Here is a 17,481-nt window from a genome sequence, read left to right on the forward strand (position 1 = left end):
ATTTGATCAATCACGTTACGAATAGTTTGCTTACATGATATATTTTCATATTTTTCATTTAAATTATAAGAGTGGATTTATTAAATAACGTATTCTATGTAAATAAATATATTTCAACATGTAAATAAATAAATTAATTAATAAAAAGTACACCGTAATCAAATGATTTATTTATAGTCGTCTTTGTGAAATCAAAATTAATTTTCATGCCATGAAGTATTATTAATCGCAAGTAAACTCCACAATAATACTACCAAAACTCCGAAAAAACACCAATGAAACTCTTATAAAGCTCCGCAAAACATCGAAAAAAAGTTGATAAAAATTCCATAGCAACTCCGAAAAAATTCGACAAAAAATCGACGAAAACTCCAAAAAAACTCCACAGCAACTCCAAAAATATTCGACAAAAACGCTAGGAAAACTCCATAGCGTACTCTGTACAACTTTGTACAACTCTGGGCCAGGCTTGTAAACCAGAGTTGGCCCAATCTTGGCTTAAGTCTGGAATGATAACGCTGGCCCAAGCCTGGTTACCAGGACTGGCCCATGCCTAGCTACCAGGACTGGCCCATGCCTGGTTATCAAGATTGGGTCACAGTTAATTTTCAATTTCGGCCCATGCTTGGTAACTAGGACTGGGCCATAGTTAATTTTCAAGTCTGGCCCATGCCATTTAATAAAAAAAAAATTTTTCAAGTGTCATTTTTTTATTTTAATTTTGATGTAGAGTTAACGCAAGTTTAGAACGTTTGACTCTTTATTTAGACCTAACTTGTACTAATTATAGAAATAAAGTGAAAATAGAATTTACCCTAACCGAGATTCGAACCCGAGCCGCGCGCTTGCCAGACCGATGACTAACCCCTACGCCGTACGACCGATAAGTTGATTTACATCTCATCATTCATATAAACTAAATCTACATGGTGACGAAGTATGACAATGTATTATTTATATAATTTATCTTATTCAATATTGTGTTTTGATGAAAATTAACTATTTTTTACAAATGTTTATTAGTGAAAAAAATGCAAGAGTTAAGTTCTTATATTACTTCAGACTTTTTACATTGTTCTGTATATTTTTGATATCTTATTATAAATTTTACTGTTTAAAATTATCAATATAAAAAATTCAACTGTAAATTATTATATTTTAATTTTTTTAAGACCATATCAATTTTGACTATATGCAATTGTTTTTGTTAAATAATAAATTTTCAATTTTAACATTTGCTTACAAATATTCGTTAAACAATAAATATATACTGTTTAAAATTCTATTACTTAATGATAAATTAAGTTTGGATTTCCCATTAAATGGCCAAGGCTAGGTTACTCAATTCTGGCTCAAGTATGGGTTGCCATTCAATGGCCATGGCTAGGCTTTCCAGCCTTGGCCTAGGCTCGGGTAATCATTGGGCCGGCCAAGGCTTGGTTGCCCAGTCTTGGCCCAAGACTGGGTTCTTTTGCTTCGGCCATTTGATGGCGAACCAGTGTTGGCCCAGCGTTGGGTTCTCTTGCCTTGGCCATTCTATGACAAACCAGTGTTGGCCCAACGCTGAGTTCCCTTGCCTCGGTCATTTTATGGAGAACCGGTCGTGGCCCAACGCTGAGTTCTCTTGTCTTGGCCATTTTATGGCAAATCAGTGTTGGTCCAGGCTCGGATAATCATTGGGCCGGCCGAGGCTTGGTTGCCCAGTCTTGGCCCAAACATGGGCCAATATCGGTGCGCCAAGCTTGGTTGCCCAGTACTGGGCCAGGCATGGCCCCGTCATTCAACTTTGGCAGTTCTTACATGGGAATACACTTTTGTAACTCCGTGACGTAACTGCACATAATACTCCTTGCATACACCTCTAAAACTCCGCGTAAAGTCCGCTTATACCCCGATTAAACTCCGAGAGGGAGTATACTCCATAATAACTCCGCGTAAACTCCGAGTTTACGCTGAGTCGTCGAAACCGCTAGGGAAAATATTAATTGATGATTACATAATTAGTGTTTATAATGAGAATACAATTACCGTGGCAACATGGGAACTGTCTATTGTAAAAAGTCCAAAAATAGATTTGGGTATCCGTCTTAGTAGAATTTCTATTGAAAACTGCTCCAACTTCGAACAAATAAGTTAGATATCTTTTCAACACTTAGTAAATAACATTCATTACCTCAGACTGAATTTTTCCCGATGTTGAATAAATGTCCATGATCTTATAAATAATTTCTCCCGTTTTCTGCATCTGAAAGTATCGAAATAAATGTATTGGTTCTTGCTAATCATACACTGATAAAAAAATTAACTTGACTCAAGAGAAAAAATTAAGAAAACGGTTGACCCTCTAAAGGCCATCCCTGTAACTTCTCGTTAATTCCATACCTAAGTGCTTAAAATTGCACTTACGACGTTTTTGAGCTCTTCGAGCTCAAAAATATAATTTATGTGTTATTTTAAGCTCTCCGAGCTCAAAGAGTTAGCTTTTCTATGCTTTTAAGCTCTTCGAGTTTAAAATTCCGATAGAAATTTAATAAGACACTATTCTTTAAATTTTCAAACTGCAATTACTTTTGAATAAATAAACCGATTTTTACGTGGTTGGTAGCATTCAACGCAGTTTTTCAAATCCTATGATTTATGTTTAAACACAAATTGATCAGACTGAAAATTTGGGAGAAATTTGAAAAATTCTCTTTCTCCGAATTTCGAATAATTCGAAAATTCAAATTATTCGCAAAACGGGGTGAAACCAATAACTTCCTGAATTTTTTAAAATTTTTAATTTTTCTTAGTGGAAAGTTCAAAATCTCAAACCAACAATACCATTTTGAAAAAAATGATCTTTATTCAAGAGAATAAATAAAATTTTCGAGTTAAAAAATTATTCTTGAACCAATAAATTATTCTCGTGCCAAGAATTTATTCTCTTGATTCAAGAAAATTATTGTCTTCAAAATGGTATTCTTGGTTTAAGATTTTCGCTCTTGAATCTAACTATTTTTTTTTATCAGTGTATGAATAGCCACTTCTAATTTTTTGTTCAATCATGGTAAGAAATAAGAGAAAAATGCTAACTTCAAGCGTGATTTGCGTCATATGTCGTGTCATTATAATAATGATATACATTTCTTTGAGCACAGAAATCGGGCATATAATGAAAATCACTACAGTAGTTTCTTCCGGGTGAAGTATTAACCGTTTGACAAACTTGAACACATAAAGCAGTATTCTAATACAAAAAATGGTCATGGCGAAAAATATCGGCCAAGTGAAGAATTTGGATATTTCTTTGAAAACACCGTATAAGCTTCGTTGCAACTCTCTGATCAAAACAATAGTTTTCAAAATCATTTCATTGTGCGAAGAGCTTGTAATAAACGTAACCTCATTCTTTAATCTGCTGTTATCACTCTTGCTCAAGGACAAAAGCAATTCGTTCATGTAACTTAGCCGTTTGTTAATGTAGTAAACAATCAAGGAATATTGGAATATTAAATTATTGATAGTTATCTCAATAAAAAGAGTGACCAGAGATCTTTCCCAAAGACCTGGATACTCAAAATAAGTCAGTGCTACATGAGAACTTGTCAAAGATGTATAGATAACAAACACAACAGTTTCGTAGGTTATAGACTTGTGTAGCCGCGAAACTGATCTGTTAAACTTGTCCAGTAAATCATCTTCTAATTTTAGCAATCTGCTCAAAACTTCTATAATTGCTCCTTGCTTGATGCAGTAGTATCCCAAAATCATTGGAGCAGCTAATGCGCTGCTTGTTACCATACACTTGCCTAAAATGTATGTCGAGTCCTCTGCATTATGTTTGGCTATATTGAACACCAACAACCCGATCATCGGGAGTGATAAAATAAAATTATATACAATCCCTGTTGGTGAGTAGAGCAATTGGATCCTTGATCGTTTTTTGAAAAACGGTTTTGGCAAAACGCTCACTTTAAATGGTGCGAATCCAGAAATTTTAAAAAATATGATCAGTAAGCGGATTAGAAGTGTCTTGGACTTTGATAACTTAGCTAAGTTCATTTTAACTTTTTTGATGAAACTAAGGTCTGATAATAACTGTCGTATTTCGAGGTTGAATAAAGGGCAGATACTGTGGGTTATGCATTTACGAAGTGAATATTAAATTCAATATGGGGAGGTTTTAATCATTGATGTAAAGAGATTGCATTAGATCAATAGAATAATATTTACTCAAGTGCTGTCCGAGGGTCGGTAATTGAATTTGGGCATCTATGTAGGCTTTATTTTAATTAATGTAAAAACTACATTCATTAAAGAAAAATTTATTTGCTCCAACAAAATTACTTGAAGACAATCGATTGTCTTTCACTTATTTCTTGTCTTTAATTTAAAAAAAGTTGGGCTGAAGCCCATAACTCCGATTTTTTGAAAATCATTGACTTTCATAGCAGAGGGCGTTAAAGAGTTACCTGAAAAGTTTTGGAACAGTTCCTGGTATGGAACATTCCGACGATAAGACGATCAGGAACATGCTCCAGAACACTTTTGGAATATATTCGAACTACTTGTGGCACAACCTCGGAACACTTCCGGAACTTCTCTAGAATACCTGTGGGATAGTGTTGGAACATCATTAAATTAGTTTTGGAACTTCTCCGGAATACTTCCAGAACTTCTTCAGAATACTTTTATAGATATCTCCAGAACATTCCTATAACACCTCCGCAATATCTCTGGAATAATTCTGGAACATCTCGGGAATAACTCTGGAATTTAGAAACTGTTACCGAACTTTTCAGGAACTTGTTTTTTTTAAAGGGATAAAACGGTTTTGGTAGAAATAAAACTCTGAAAGACGCAAGACCAAATATTTTAAAGTACATCTTTATGTAAAACATTGAGATTGCTTGGACTTGGATAATTTACGCCGATTCATTATTACATTTATCATAACAAGGGTTACAATTGACTGCTTCTTCAAGCGTAAATGTTGTTGAAGGGAAAAAGGTGTTTTTGTTTAATTCATATATATTATATGAATAAATTATAAAGGTCACTTGATGAGATTGTGTATGACGAATGATGAAATGTAATTCATAATTAATACAATAAAAGCGATACTCTTACTTCGCTTCTAGCTTTTTTATTACAAAGCGAAAATTAATAATAACGAATGCTTATTTTTTTTATTTACTTCTATTATTTTGAATATAAATTTTAAATTTGGGACTAAATTTTTCAAATATTAAGTGAATAACAAAAAATTTATTAGGGGTATACGAATAATTCGAACTTACGAATTATTCTTTTCGAATCGAATAATTTAAAAATTCGGATTATTTGAAAATTCCCGAATAATTCGAACAAAATTCGAATTTTTTTCCGAATTATTCGTGAATTATATTATTTGCAAATTTTCGTGTATTTTGAATTCAGAGTTTGTTACATTCAATATTCGAATATGAAATAAACAATTAATATGCATTTTATTTAAACCACTAAGTAATTTTTCTGATCCATCAATATTTAGTTGTTACAGCTTAATTTTATGCTACTAAGGTTACATGAAAATCATGTTGCTGCCACATAATTTTTCTCATGCTACCGCAACATGATTGTCATGTAACCGAAACATGACAATTCATGTGGGTGCAACATGATTTCGTCATGTTTATTTACCAAGACTGCATCATGTTGCATTTACTATTTATTTTTTTCCGTGCATGAATTATAATTACACAAGCAGATCAATTAGTATGGAAATTTGCTACAAATTTTTGTTTAAAATAATAAAATACGATACAGAATCTGGTGATAATGAAGTTCGTTTATCAGATACAATATCACCAGCAGTGAAAATAATCTTTCACTTTCAGTAGAAGTACGAGGTACTCCTAAATATCTTCTTGCTCAAAACCTTCTCAATATCTTCTCACTCGAAAATGACTGTTAATTTTCTTTTTCATGTATAAAAAAATTAAGAATATGTATAAAAAAACGTGAAAATTAATTTCGATGATTTTAAAACATTGCATGTGTAACCTTTTTCTTATAGATTTTTTTCAAACAGAAATTATCAATTATAAAAATCAAAACGAATTGAAAAGATCTGTTGCCAAAATTAGTATCCAAATTTTTAATGTTACGGTTCTAGGTCATTATATCCATTGCAATAAAATCCAATGAAAAAATATCCAGTAAAAATATCCAATTAAATAATATCCAATAGTAAAAATATACAATTCACCTATACTTCGATTGAGGAAATTGGGAAAACTATTAAGGAATTGAAATTAAAATCTGGGGGAATAGATGGTATAAATAGCAAAGTATTAAAATGTTTATCAAATAAAATTAGTATACATCTGGAACATATTTTTAATGTATGTATGAATGAAGGCATATGGCTTAAAGCTTTAAAAACTGCTGAAATAATACCTTTGCATAAAGCAGGTGACAAAGTTTTAGTTTCTAACTATAGACCATTTCTCTTATATCTAATATTGCTAAAGTAATGGAAAAAATTGTATATTCGAGATTGGTAGACTTTGTAAACAAACACAAGTTAATTTCGGGTAGACAGTATGGTTTTGTAAAGAACCGTGGTACAAAAGAGGCTATCTCTTTTGTTACTGAATATATATACAATAATTTAGACATAAGTTGCCCAACTGTGATAGCTTTTCTCGACCTGGCAAAGGTATTTGATACTGTTAACCATGCAATTTTACTAGTCAAACTTGAAGCATATGGAATTAGAGGTGTTGTACTGGATCTGCTGAAAAATTACCTAAATGACAGAACTCAAACTGTAAAAGTTAATAACATATCAAGTAAGGAAAGATATGTAAAAGTGGGTGTCCCTCAGGGCACGATTTTAGGACCACTTTTATTTATTCTTTATATTAATGACATATTCAAAGTGGTTCCATGCAACTCACTAGTCTCATATGCTGACGATACTGCTGTCTTATGCTCTGCTAAATGTTGGTCGGATGTTCAGTCTTTAATTACTACTTGGCTGAATGATATTAACTTGTGGATGTGTGCCAATCAATTATCTCTAAATATAGATAAGAGCTCGTTTATTACTTTTGGATGTTATGTTAATAGTGTCCCAACTGAATTTAAATTATATCTAGTCAATAAGGAGCTAAAAAGAGTTCAATCCTACAAATATCTGGGATTGATCATTGATAGTAGACTAAAATGGGACTATCATACCAAAGATTTATTAACTAAGTTAAAATTTTTTACATATGTTTTCTATAAACTTAGTTTATTTATGAATAGAAGGACTTTAAAAATAATTTACCATGCAATGATTGAAAGTATTATTAACTACGGATTAATTGCCTGGGCCGGTGCTTATAGTACCACTGGAAATTCTATAGTATCAACTCAAAATAGACTGATTCAAAAAATTATTATAGATGAAAATTGTAATGTTCTAAATATACAAAAAACTTTCATTGTGAACTCACTCATCTTCCGGAGATCATTTCTTCGGGAAAATTCAATTTTTTTTCAAATGAGATCTACGACATGATGGATCAGACATTGAAGGAGTGTAAATACCCTGGTTAAAAATATTGATTGAAAAGGATTAAAAATGATGAAATTTGAATACTTTTGAATACTTTCAATTCTTTTTCATGTATATATAGATATACAGTTTACATGGGGTGACTGATTCCCAATACTTTTCAATTAATATTTTTAATCAGGGTATAGACTACATTTGGAAATTCTATAGCTTTATCTCCAGCTAGGATTATTTAAATTAATTTATTTGTCTCTAAACATAAATAAATTAAGTCTATAGATATATTTATAGCTGGGTCATTCCATGTCAAATCGACAAATTTTTTACCTGACTCTCTTCGATTTCACTAAAAATTTTCTCAGTTAATCAGATGAGGAACATCTACAGTCTGCAATTTCTTCTAGTTGGTCCAACATGTCGAAAGCATATGGCATTCCCAAAATAAACCGCGAAACTACACTGTCAGTCATAGTTCGACCATGCTTTGTTCCTTCCTTGCCAGTCCCGAAAAAACGCATAGCTGTTTGTTCAATTGTCATATCTGACCATATCCCAGATCACGATTTTTGAGTTCTCCGTATAGTTAATAGGTCTTGCTCTGTGAAAGCCATATATTCATTAACATCCATAACACTTTTCAACTTTTCCATATCCTGAAGATATATCTGAGCACCCTTAATGTAATTAAAATGACCTGCAGCATGGAAAACTGGTAACATTTTGTGGACACACAATAAATGTAAATTCCAGTTTCCATTTCTCTCGGCTTCGATAAATTGTAAAGCTATCATGATCATATGGAAATATTGTATCCACACTTTAGCTGTGGGACCTTTGTTTTAAAGTGCTTATAACACTTAAAAATAGATGGTACATATCATTGCAATCATCGTCATCGTTGATGACGTTAGATGTTGGTGGATTATCTTTAAAATCTTTCAACAAATCTGTCAATTTTCTTGATTTTGCGTTTGATGATCCGTTGTGTGCTCATGACTGATGACGCAGCTCTACGAGGATCAAAAGTTTTAATACCTCCTATTTCAGAATAGCTATTAATATTTTCTTCAGTACTGGCTGCTTCTGCAATCAACTCGCCGATAGCTGTTGCTGCCAGAATATGTCCGCGTATAGCTCGAGAGTAGGATGTACAGCTCAAAATTTCGTCAACCGAATTTAGCGCAAATACCGTACCAAACAGTTCTTTTATTCCACAACTACCCATTATCGTCCCCACTGCTTTTACATACGACATTAATAAGTGAAACCCGCCTAAACGAAGTTACACAGCGTTCAAGTCTTCATTCAGCGTATTATATATTATTTGCTTTGCTTTAATCCACAACGCGTAATCGAAAGTAACAAAACAAGTTTTCATATTGATTTTCTTTGCATGATTAGCAGCATAGAGTAAAGTTGTGTATATTGTTTGGGGATTCGATGGGTCTTGGTCAATAATTGGCAGAAGAAGAACTCGAGAAACGTGACATTGAATATCGTGAGAAATTTTTTCCAGAAAACCTCTGGCACTCGGTAACGCCCACACTTTTAAAAGACAACCCCATAGATAAGTAGTATATACAGGTGTTAATCCTACCACCGTGGTTCCAAACTTGTACTGTTGAACATTATCGTACACTATAGATTTTAATAACGTTCCATGATCTATGTGATTTTTAAGAGGGACATTACCGAAAGAAGCGACTTCAGCTGCGTGGGGCAATTTTTTCAATTTTGATACCGGATTGCCAGTTCCTAATGCGATGGTGGGTGAAGATCAACTATACCAGCGACTACTACATACATGTAGATGTATGGTATTTTTATCATCTAATGTCTGCACATTATGATCGCATTATCATACACGTATCGGCCAAAAACTGGTGGTGTTATTGTTGTAACTTCAGCTTTTATAGCTGACATCTCGTGTAACGCTACATCATAATATGACGCACAAACGCCTAGGTTGGAGAAAAGATTAACAATTAGCTTTGAGCCATTTTTGTGGTTTATGTAAAGCCCAATTGCGTGATGAAAAGTGGAGACGAATGACTTTGGCCGAACTGCAGCAATGATTGAATGAGCTATATATTTTTTCTTCACTTTTATTTTCTTCTCGGTGGTATCATAAGACGCAAACTCTTCTGCACTGTTTTGATCTAGAAAATGAAATGAAAGGGTATCATTGTAAGTTAATAAAAAAAAAAGTAATGTAATTACCCTAGTGGATCCGTATACTCGGTGTAAGCTTGGTGTGGTGTATACTGGGGGGATACGATAGATATATTTGGTATTTTTCGAATAAACCCTAAGTATAGAGAAAAAATAAACTCAATATACTCGGTGTGAATTTGAATCATATACCGCAAGTTTACACCGAGTATACACCAAAAAAAATTTTTATCTCTAGAGAGAGACAAAGTTGTCAGAGTTGTCAGTGAGAAAATTTTTTTCGAATAAAGAAAGTAGATATAGATCGCCTGGAAATGACCTAAAACGAACAAATAACAAATAACAAATAAAAAAAAATGTATGGAATGAAAATAACTTGAATTGAATAAGTAACATAATTTTAATATGTATTTTTTTCGGTCTGAAAACTTCACTGTTTATATCGTCCAAAACCTCAATATTTGTTGACAAGCACCCTGCGCAGTCTCAATACATTCTGTACTGTGCAAGTTAACCTACAAATAATATAAATTTAGTCATTAAAACTGTTGTGAATGATATATTTATTAATATCATTATTTATAGAGAGTAAATAAAAGTAAAAATACTTATTTTACGAAGTAAACAAAATGATTATCTTTATTTCTAATATTTTTACTTTTTTACATCATGGATTCGTTACAAATTAGGTTTAATTATTAAGTGCACTAATTTTAAAAATAAAAAAAGTTAACATCACATACTAAAACGGATTGGATTTTGATGTGTAAATTTGTCGCAATGTTTTTTGTGTGAGTTTATGTTCGGCGACGCTACAAAAAATCAGCTGTCTTCATGTTATTTGTCCGTTTCAAGTCATTTCCAGCGGAAACATACCTACTTTTTTTATCATGAAAAATTTTCTCCAGATTGGGACTTCGAAATTTTTTGGCTGATGTAAATCCGGCATTAATGATACATCGGAAAATGATGTCTTGATGTCTAGTTATTTATCAGTTTTAGGCAGTTTATAGTTGATCTATACATACATTTGTGAATTGAAAAATTATTCTATTTGACACTTTAGAAAAATTTTAAACTTTGGGACTTTGAAATTTTTTGACGGAGTATACTCGTGCATACTTTGGGTGAATTTGACACATATACACTACATATACTTGGTGTATACTGAGCGTAAATGGATCCGTTAAGGTAATACTATGTAAAAAAAAGCAAAAGTTAATACTGCCCTGGAGGATTCGTGGTCACGGTAAAACGATCGTGAAACGACGGTGAATGTACCGTGAATTCACAGTGTCAACAAATGATCGTCGAATGACCGTCACTTGACTATCGAACGGCCGTCATTTGACAGTGAACGACGAGTATCATTGTGAAAGTTTTTCACTGTTACTTTATGATTTTTATTCTGTATAGTTATCATACTTTACTCTTCGAAAAACCAAATTTTTACTTGACTTCTCCAATTTTTTACCTAAGTAAAAATCGTAAGATGGACGGATAATTATATAATAACTATATAATGTTTATTACTCGGTAGGTCTTATTAGGTGACTGAATGGTAGTTACGGACAATGTCTCGGATAGCTTAACTGGGAGAGCCTTTGGCGCGTAACCAAACGATCCGGGTTCGAGTCCCGGTCTGGGCTGTCTGAATTATTTTTTCGGTTACCGAAAAAATTCCTACTGAGTAAGGTCCCTCCTCTTCCCTTTATCCTTTATTTCCCCAGTTCCCAAATTTGTCTTTAATGACAAATTTAGCTATAAATTATGGCTATTTATTTACAAATATAAATAATGCTGTGAAGCGGGAAAGAATAGGAGTTACGGTAATTATTACGTGAAGCGTTCCACATTCACGTAACAGGATATTGGTAGGAAAGGATTGAGAAAGGAATGTGGAGAGGATAATCTTAATGTGAGTTTATTGAATATGCGAGAAAAAATTATTAGATAGCTCGGACTGGGATTCGAACCCAGAACCTTCCGAAGACATGTCGGCTACTCTACCATTTGAGCTATCCGCTCTATACTAAATTTTCATTCGCTTATTCTATATACATTAAGCCACACCGTCCATCTTACGATTTTTACTTAGGTAAAGATCATCGATCGATCGTCTGTCATTTGACAGTCATTCAAAAACATATAAATTGTCAAAAAAACCGTAACTCGGTGGTAGATGCACAGTAGTCTGTAAGTGAAACGAGCGTATAATGTCGGTAAGTCAGGAATTTTTTACTAGTCAACAATGAAAAAGTGCTGATTATATATTTTTTTTTATTCCATTAAAAATACTCAACGTGTATGAAAAGATAGGTAAATGAAAAATTTTCAGTAAGTAATCCGGATGAAAAATTTGAAAAAAATATTAAATTATTGTAATTTTGTTTATTTCAAAGTAAAATCATAAAAAATTAATCAGATTACAGATAATCAACAGAGATCCATCATTTCAATACTTTTCATAAGAGTTTATGGCTTACAATAGTTGAATTTTTTTCATAGTTTTAAATGAGATACCATAATACCTTTTGATTATGAAAAATATAATAATCAATATTGTTTTTTTTTTTTTTTTTTTTTTTTTTTTTAGACGAAAACTTTAATTTCAAAATTACGGAAAAATTGTTTGTTATCAAGAAAAATTATTATGAGATATTTTTTTTTAACAATTCAATTTTTAGCAATTTCTTTTCCAGATCTTTTTTTATACAGTTAATAATTTCACCGTAATTTCGAAATTGAGAATTTCGTAATCATCAAAAATTTGAATCATTTATCACGATTATTATTTTGAAGTCATGGAAAAAATATAACTTTATTTAAGCTATTTTTATCTGTGCAATGCAAAAAAATGACTTGGTTTTGATACCTTATGATGTGACTGAATCAAATGGTTCGTGCAGTGTCTTAGATAGCCTAGCTGGTAGAGTCTTGGGCGCGCGACCAGTTGAATCGGGTTCGAGTCTCGGTCTAGACTGTCCGAAATATTTTTTTTTATTTTATTGTCCGTGACAGTAGCGTCAAATTACCGTATTTCGACAGTATATTGAGCGTACAGTGTCGGTCATAACGTCGTAGATTCACTTGCGTATGCACCGTAAATATTCAATAAATTTATAGTAGACATCGTTTACAACGGTATCCGATGCTGACTGACAGATCGCTTGGTAAGAACGAACTTTATACGGTGAAACGACCGTGAAACAACCGTCATTCGACCGTGCTTTCACCGTGTCGTCGAAACCGCCAGGGTGTAAACATACCTTGTACCGAATGATCACTTGCTAAATTTTCAATACTGATCGATTTTTCAGTGGTGAGATTAGCATTTCTTCTCTTTGAGACGAATTTGTCTAACATAACGACACTTGAAAAAGAGTTCGAATAACTAGGAATGTCTGTTTCTACATTGTCTAGAAAATTTTCTGAAGAAGAATAGGTTTTGTAATCATAATTAGTATTTATGATGTATCCAAGAGAGCTTGATTGGTATCGTGATTTAACAAGATGTCAGTTTGATAGTTATTTCTGATTTTGTGAAAGTTTTTAATTCATTAATTAACTATTTTTTATTTACAGGGACCTACGAGGAAGATCACCAACTCATTCGGTTACGCCTCCATTATTATGACCGTGATTTTGGACTCAACAACGTGTTGGACAGTGACCTGGAAATTTGGAAGTGAGTAACATATCAAATATATTGTTATTATACCACTATTGTTATTATTTTTATTAAAAAAATTTTCAACTCTATTGTAGGCGCTATCGCAGTGACAAACTGCGTCTTATCACTTCTACGCATTAACTGAACTTAATTTGTTTTAATATCAATAAAGTCAAATTTACTTCCGCACTGATAGAAGGATTTAGTTCTATTTAATAAGATTTAGTAACAGATACTAAATGATTTAGTAACAAACCTTTCATTACCAAATATTTAGTAATAATAGGTACTAAATCATTTATTAAAGCCCATTTAGTTCCACCAAATAAATATTTAGTAGTATATATTTAACAAATGATTTATTGCTACTGAATAAATCGTTTATTGGTATCAAAAAAATTAATTTTTTAAATAATTTTAGCGTGTAAACTAACTTTTTAACTTAAAATAAATAAAAATAATTAAAATAAATAATTTTAAGTAAAAATATAAGGTATTATAAAGAAAAGAATCTCATTAAATTATATTTTTTTGTATGAGACATTTATAAAATTAAAAATTAAACAAGTTTTTAACATCCTAGTCAGCATCCAAATCAGAAAGATTTCTATATGAAGTCTTATAAAAAACTTCCCATAGAAGTCTTAATATGAACTCTTAAACAGTTCATTTTTAAGAACTTAGAATTTGGAGCTTATCATGAACTCATAAATGGGAAGTCAATTTATTGACATCCGAATGAATAACTTTTTCGGACCTCTTTTTGAATTGCACCTTATGAGCATTTATAGACATTATAAATAAGACCTCATATTTATGGGTTCTCAATGAATTCATTTTCATGCATTGTTTGGCGCATGCGCAAAAGTTTTTATGTCTATATCATATCCACAGATTCGGTAGAATCTGGCGCCAAGTTCCGTTCAAATCTGCTGTAAACAGAGCGCCAGACTACCGACTGTGTTTACTGTAAGCAGAACGGTATTTTGAGGTTGCAAAATTTTATTTAATTCTACGGTACTTTTTTTTCCTAAATTGTATATTATAACAGTAATTCATACTTTATTTGACTGTTATTAATTAATTATATTCACTTATAACAATTAATCTACTTGAAATTATTAAATTTAATCAGCACAAACTATAGCAACGCAAAAATTTCGATCCTGACTTTTTTTTCGATGGGCAAAGTGATCTGCCACAGACTAAATAATTCGAGAATGCATAGTAATCCTTCATTAGATGGGAAACTACAGTTAAAAATAGATATTTCACAGCTTGCATCCACGCCCGTCAGGGTGCGCTGGAATTATTTTTACATAAACTGTAGTTTCAAGGGGATAGTTTGCTATAAAAAATGCAACCAACGCGAGATTTAATTAAGTTGGTACCAATTGTAAATTTTTATTATAATTACAAAAAATACTAAAATCCGAACAAAAACAGTTTCACTGTAAAAAAATCGCGCCAAGTCCACGTTCATAAGACTATTAAGAAAAAAAAAATTTGTTTTTTTCTTTACAAAAATATATATAAAATAAAAATTAAAAATCCAAGTAACCGATATGATTGTTTATGATTTTCGGAAATTAAAAAATTTTGTTATAAATTTAAAATTAAGAAAAATTTTGGAACGTACTTGGTGTGCGTCATTGCAAAATTTCAATTTTTTAAATTTTGCAACCGCGCACACTAAATACGTTGCAAACTTTTTTTCTTAATTTTTAAATTTATAACAAAATTTTTTTTAATTTCCGAAAATCATAAACAATCATATCGGTTACTTGGATTTTTTAATTTTTTTATTTTATATATTTTTGTAAAGAAAAAAACAAATTTTTTTTTTCTTAATAGTCTTATGAACGTGGACTTGGCGCGATTGTTTTACAGTGAAACTGTTTTTGTTCGGATATGTAATACTTCTATATGGACAGTTTCTATAAGTGTAAGCTGTTCCGACTAAGAAAGACAGAAGAATAACACTTTCTCTGTCCTCTGAGGTTCCAGCTCGGTTCTGCGCATTCTTTTGTGCGCAAAGGGGAAAGCAGCGGGTTATTCAAAACAGGAATGTTATTATAAAATTTTTTTTTTAATTCAATGCAAATTTATTTTAAAATACAAAATAATACTGAACAATTATTTTTTTACTGTTTAGGAGAATTTAAAAGAATAATTTTATTAAAAAGAAGAAGTATTTTTGAAATTAAAAAAAAAATAAACCTCACTCAAACTATTTTTGTTTCTTGGAAATGCTTGTAAAAAATTTTAAATTATATCTTAAGTACTTGGACGTGAAAATATTAGTGAAATATAATAAAATAAAAAAATGTAACTAATCGTTTAACTGATACAAGTTTATTTTACACAAAAATTAGCATGCAGTTTGTTAATTTCTTATTGGTTATAAAATAAAATGAGTCTATTATATTTTTGCCGAACATAATTATCTTTAACATAATTTTTTGGCTTCATAAAAAAATCTTGTGTTTAAATATACTTCAATAATCCATTTACATAACTGATAACGATGATTATCAGAAAAATTTTGAAGTAAAACATGATCGTTCATTTCTTTATTATCAAACATTAGTCCTATTTTTCGATATATTTCATTTGTAACAATAGTTTTTATATTTTTGTTCAGTAATTCATGAGAACGTTGTCTAATTATTTTTGCTGAAGTCTTACAAATACTAAGAATATTATTTTAGAGACTCTGTGTGAAACATAACCCGCTATATATAGAACAATATTTTCAACAAATGGAGATAAATCCCAGCAATAACGAATATAATCGTGATCCGAAATATCGGGATTTTCAGTGTTTTGAAGCAAATCTGCATGTCCAATTTGGTCGTAACAATTTCTTGTGTTTGATGATACGTGTAAAATGTCTACATTGTCAAAGGCGCAATTACCATTTTCTAATTGTTTCAATTCATGCCTTACTAACAAACGCTTATACGCATTTTTAAATTGTAAAACATTAGGATTATTATTGAAACCTCCACGACTTCTGATAGCGCTAAAAAATGTTTCAATGTAATCTTGAGACAGCTTATATGTCAATAAATAAGTCATTCCTTCTTTTTTTAATTGATCATAAAGAGGAAATATATTCCTTAGAGCTATAATCATCCCAATAAAGCCAGTTTTTCGTTTAGTATAAATTAAAGGTGTTCCCTTGTCATTACATAAATTAATAATATAATTTTCAAATTTTGAAGCATGGTCTTTCATTTTCAGATAAGTTTCATCATTCAAAGGGGTATTGAATTCACCCTTAGAAAATTTATTTTTACAATTTAACATATCACCAATATTGTTAAAATTTAAGCAAAATAAAGCTGTTTCAGAACTACCTTCGAAGTCCTTTTGGATTTCTGGATCATCAATTATTTGTAAAAACTTTAAAGCTTTTGACACACTTTCGCTAAGTGTTTGTATGGCTAATTTTACGTTCATTTTATTATTTTGATAATTAACGTGTTTTTTGGTTAACTTATTAGCTACTCTCAAGCCTTCTTTGCATTGTAGGTCATACAATTTCTCAATGTATGACCAAAAAATAGATTTATTATCAACAGTTTTGATTATTTTGTGATTTCCAAAAGTATTTCGTATTAGTTTAATCATATGACAGAAATCATAAAATATATAACATTTTTCAGATGTCGCCGGATTAGTAAAGTATGGCTTAAAACTGGGTCCGAAGTTCAAATTAGCACCTAAAGAATTGCACATGCTTATATTTGAAGCTGCTCCGTCAAATGTTAATGAATAAACTTTGCAATTAGCTTTCTGTAGTAGCTCAAATGCCAATCTCAAGATACTTGCCCGCTCTTCACTATTCAATGATCTAACCAAAAAATAACCAATTGGGATTTTCCAATTTTCGTTCATCGAAACTGCCATTAAAACTAATGCATTTTTTGCTGTAATAGGGTTATCATTATCAGAGTAAGCAGAATCTGAATTTTGTACTGTCCCGAAGCTTATGCCTCCATGAAATTCTTTTTTATCATAAATTATTTCTTCTTTTATTGACATTTCATCCAGAGCCAAATTAACTATACCGCTCTTCTCTGCATATCACAATTCAATA

General features: G+C 31.5%; 2 protein-coding genes across 2 annotated transcripts in view; one reads left to right on the forward strand and one right to left on the reverse strand.

Annotated features, from left to right (window-relative positions):
• LOC123264311 (tubulin alpha-8 chain-like) overlaps positions 1-17,481 on the forward strand; it is a 146,835-nt gene that overhangs the window by 24,338 nt on the left and 105,016 nt on the right. The gene's annotated exons all lie outside the window — the stretch shown is intronic.
• Positions 1-17,481, reverse strand: part of LOC123264313 (putative gustatory receptor 28b) — a 115,722-nt gene that overhangs the window by 1,227 nt on the left and 97,014 nt on the right. The window contains exons 2-3 of the mRNA XM_044727542.1: positions 2,174-2,245; positions 2,029-2,118 (exon numbers count right to left, since the gene is read on the reverse strand). Coding sequence (XP_044583477.1) covers positions 2,029-2,118; positions 2,174-2,245 — 162 coding nt within the window. The remainder of the gene's footprint in view (positions 1-2,028; positions 2,119-2,173; positions 2,246-17,481) is intronic.

The sequence above is a fragment of the Cotesia glomerata genome, linkage group LG4, assembly GCF_020080835.1.
Source record: "Cotesia glomerata isolate CgM1 linkage group LG4, MPM_Cglom_v2.3, whole genome shotgun sequence".
NCBI classification, from domain to species: Eukaryota; Metazoa; Arthropoda; class Insecta; order Hymenoptera; family Braconidae; genus Cotesia; species Cotesia glomerata.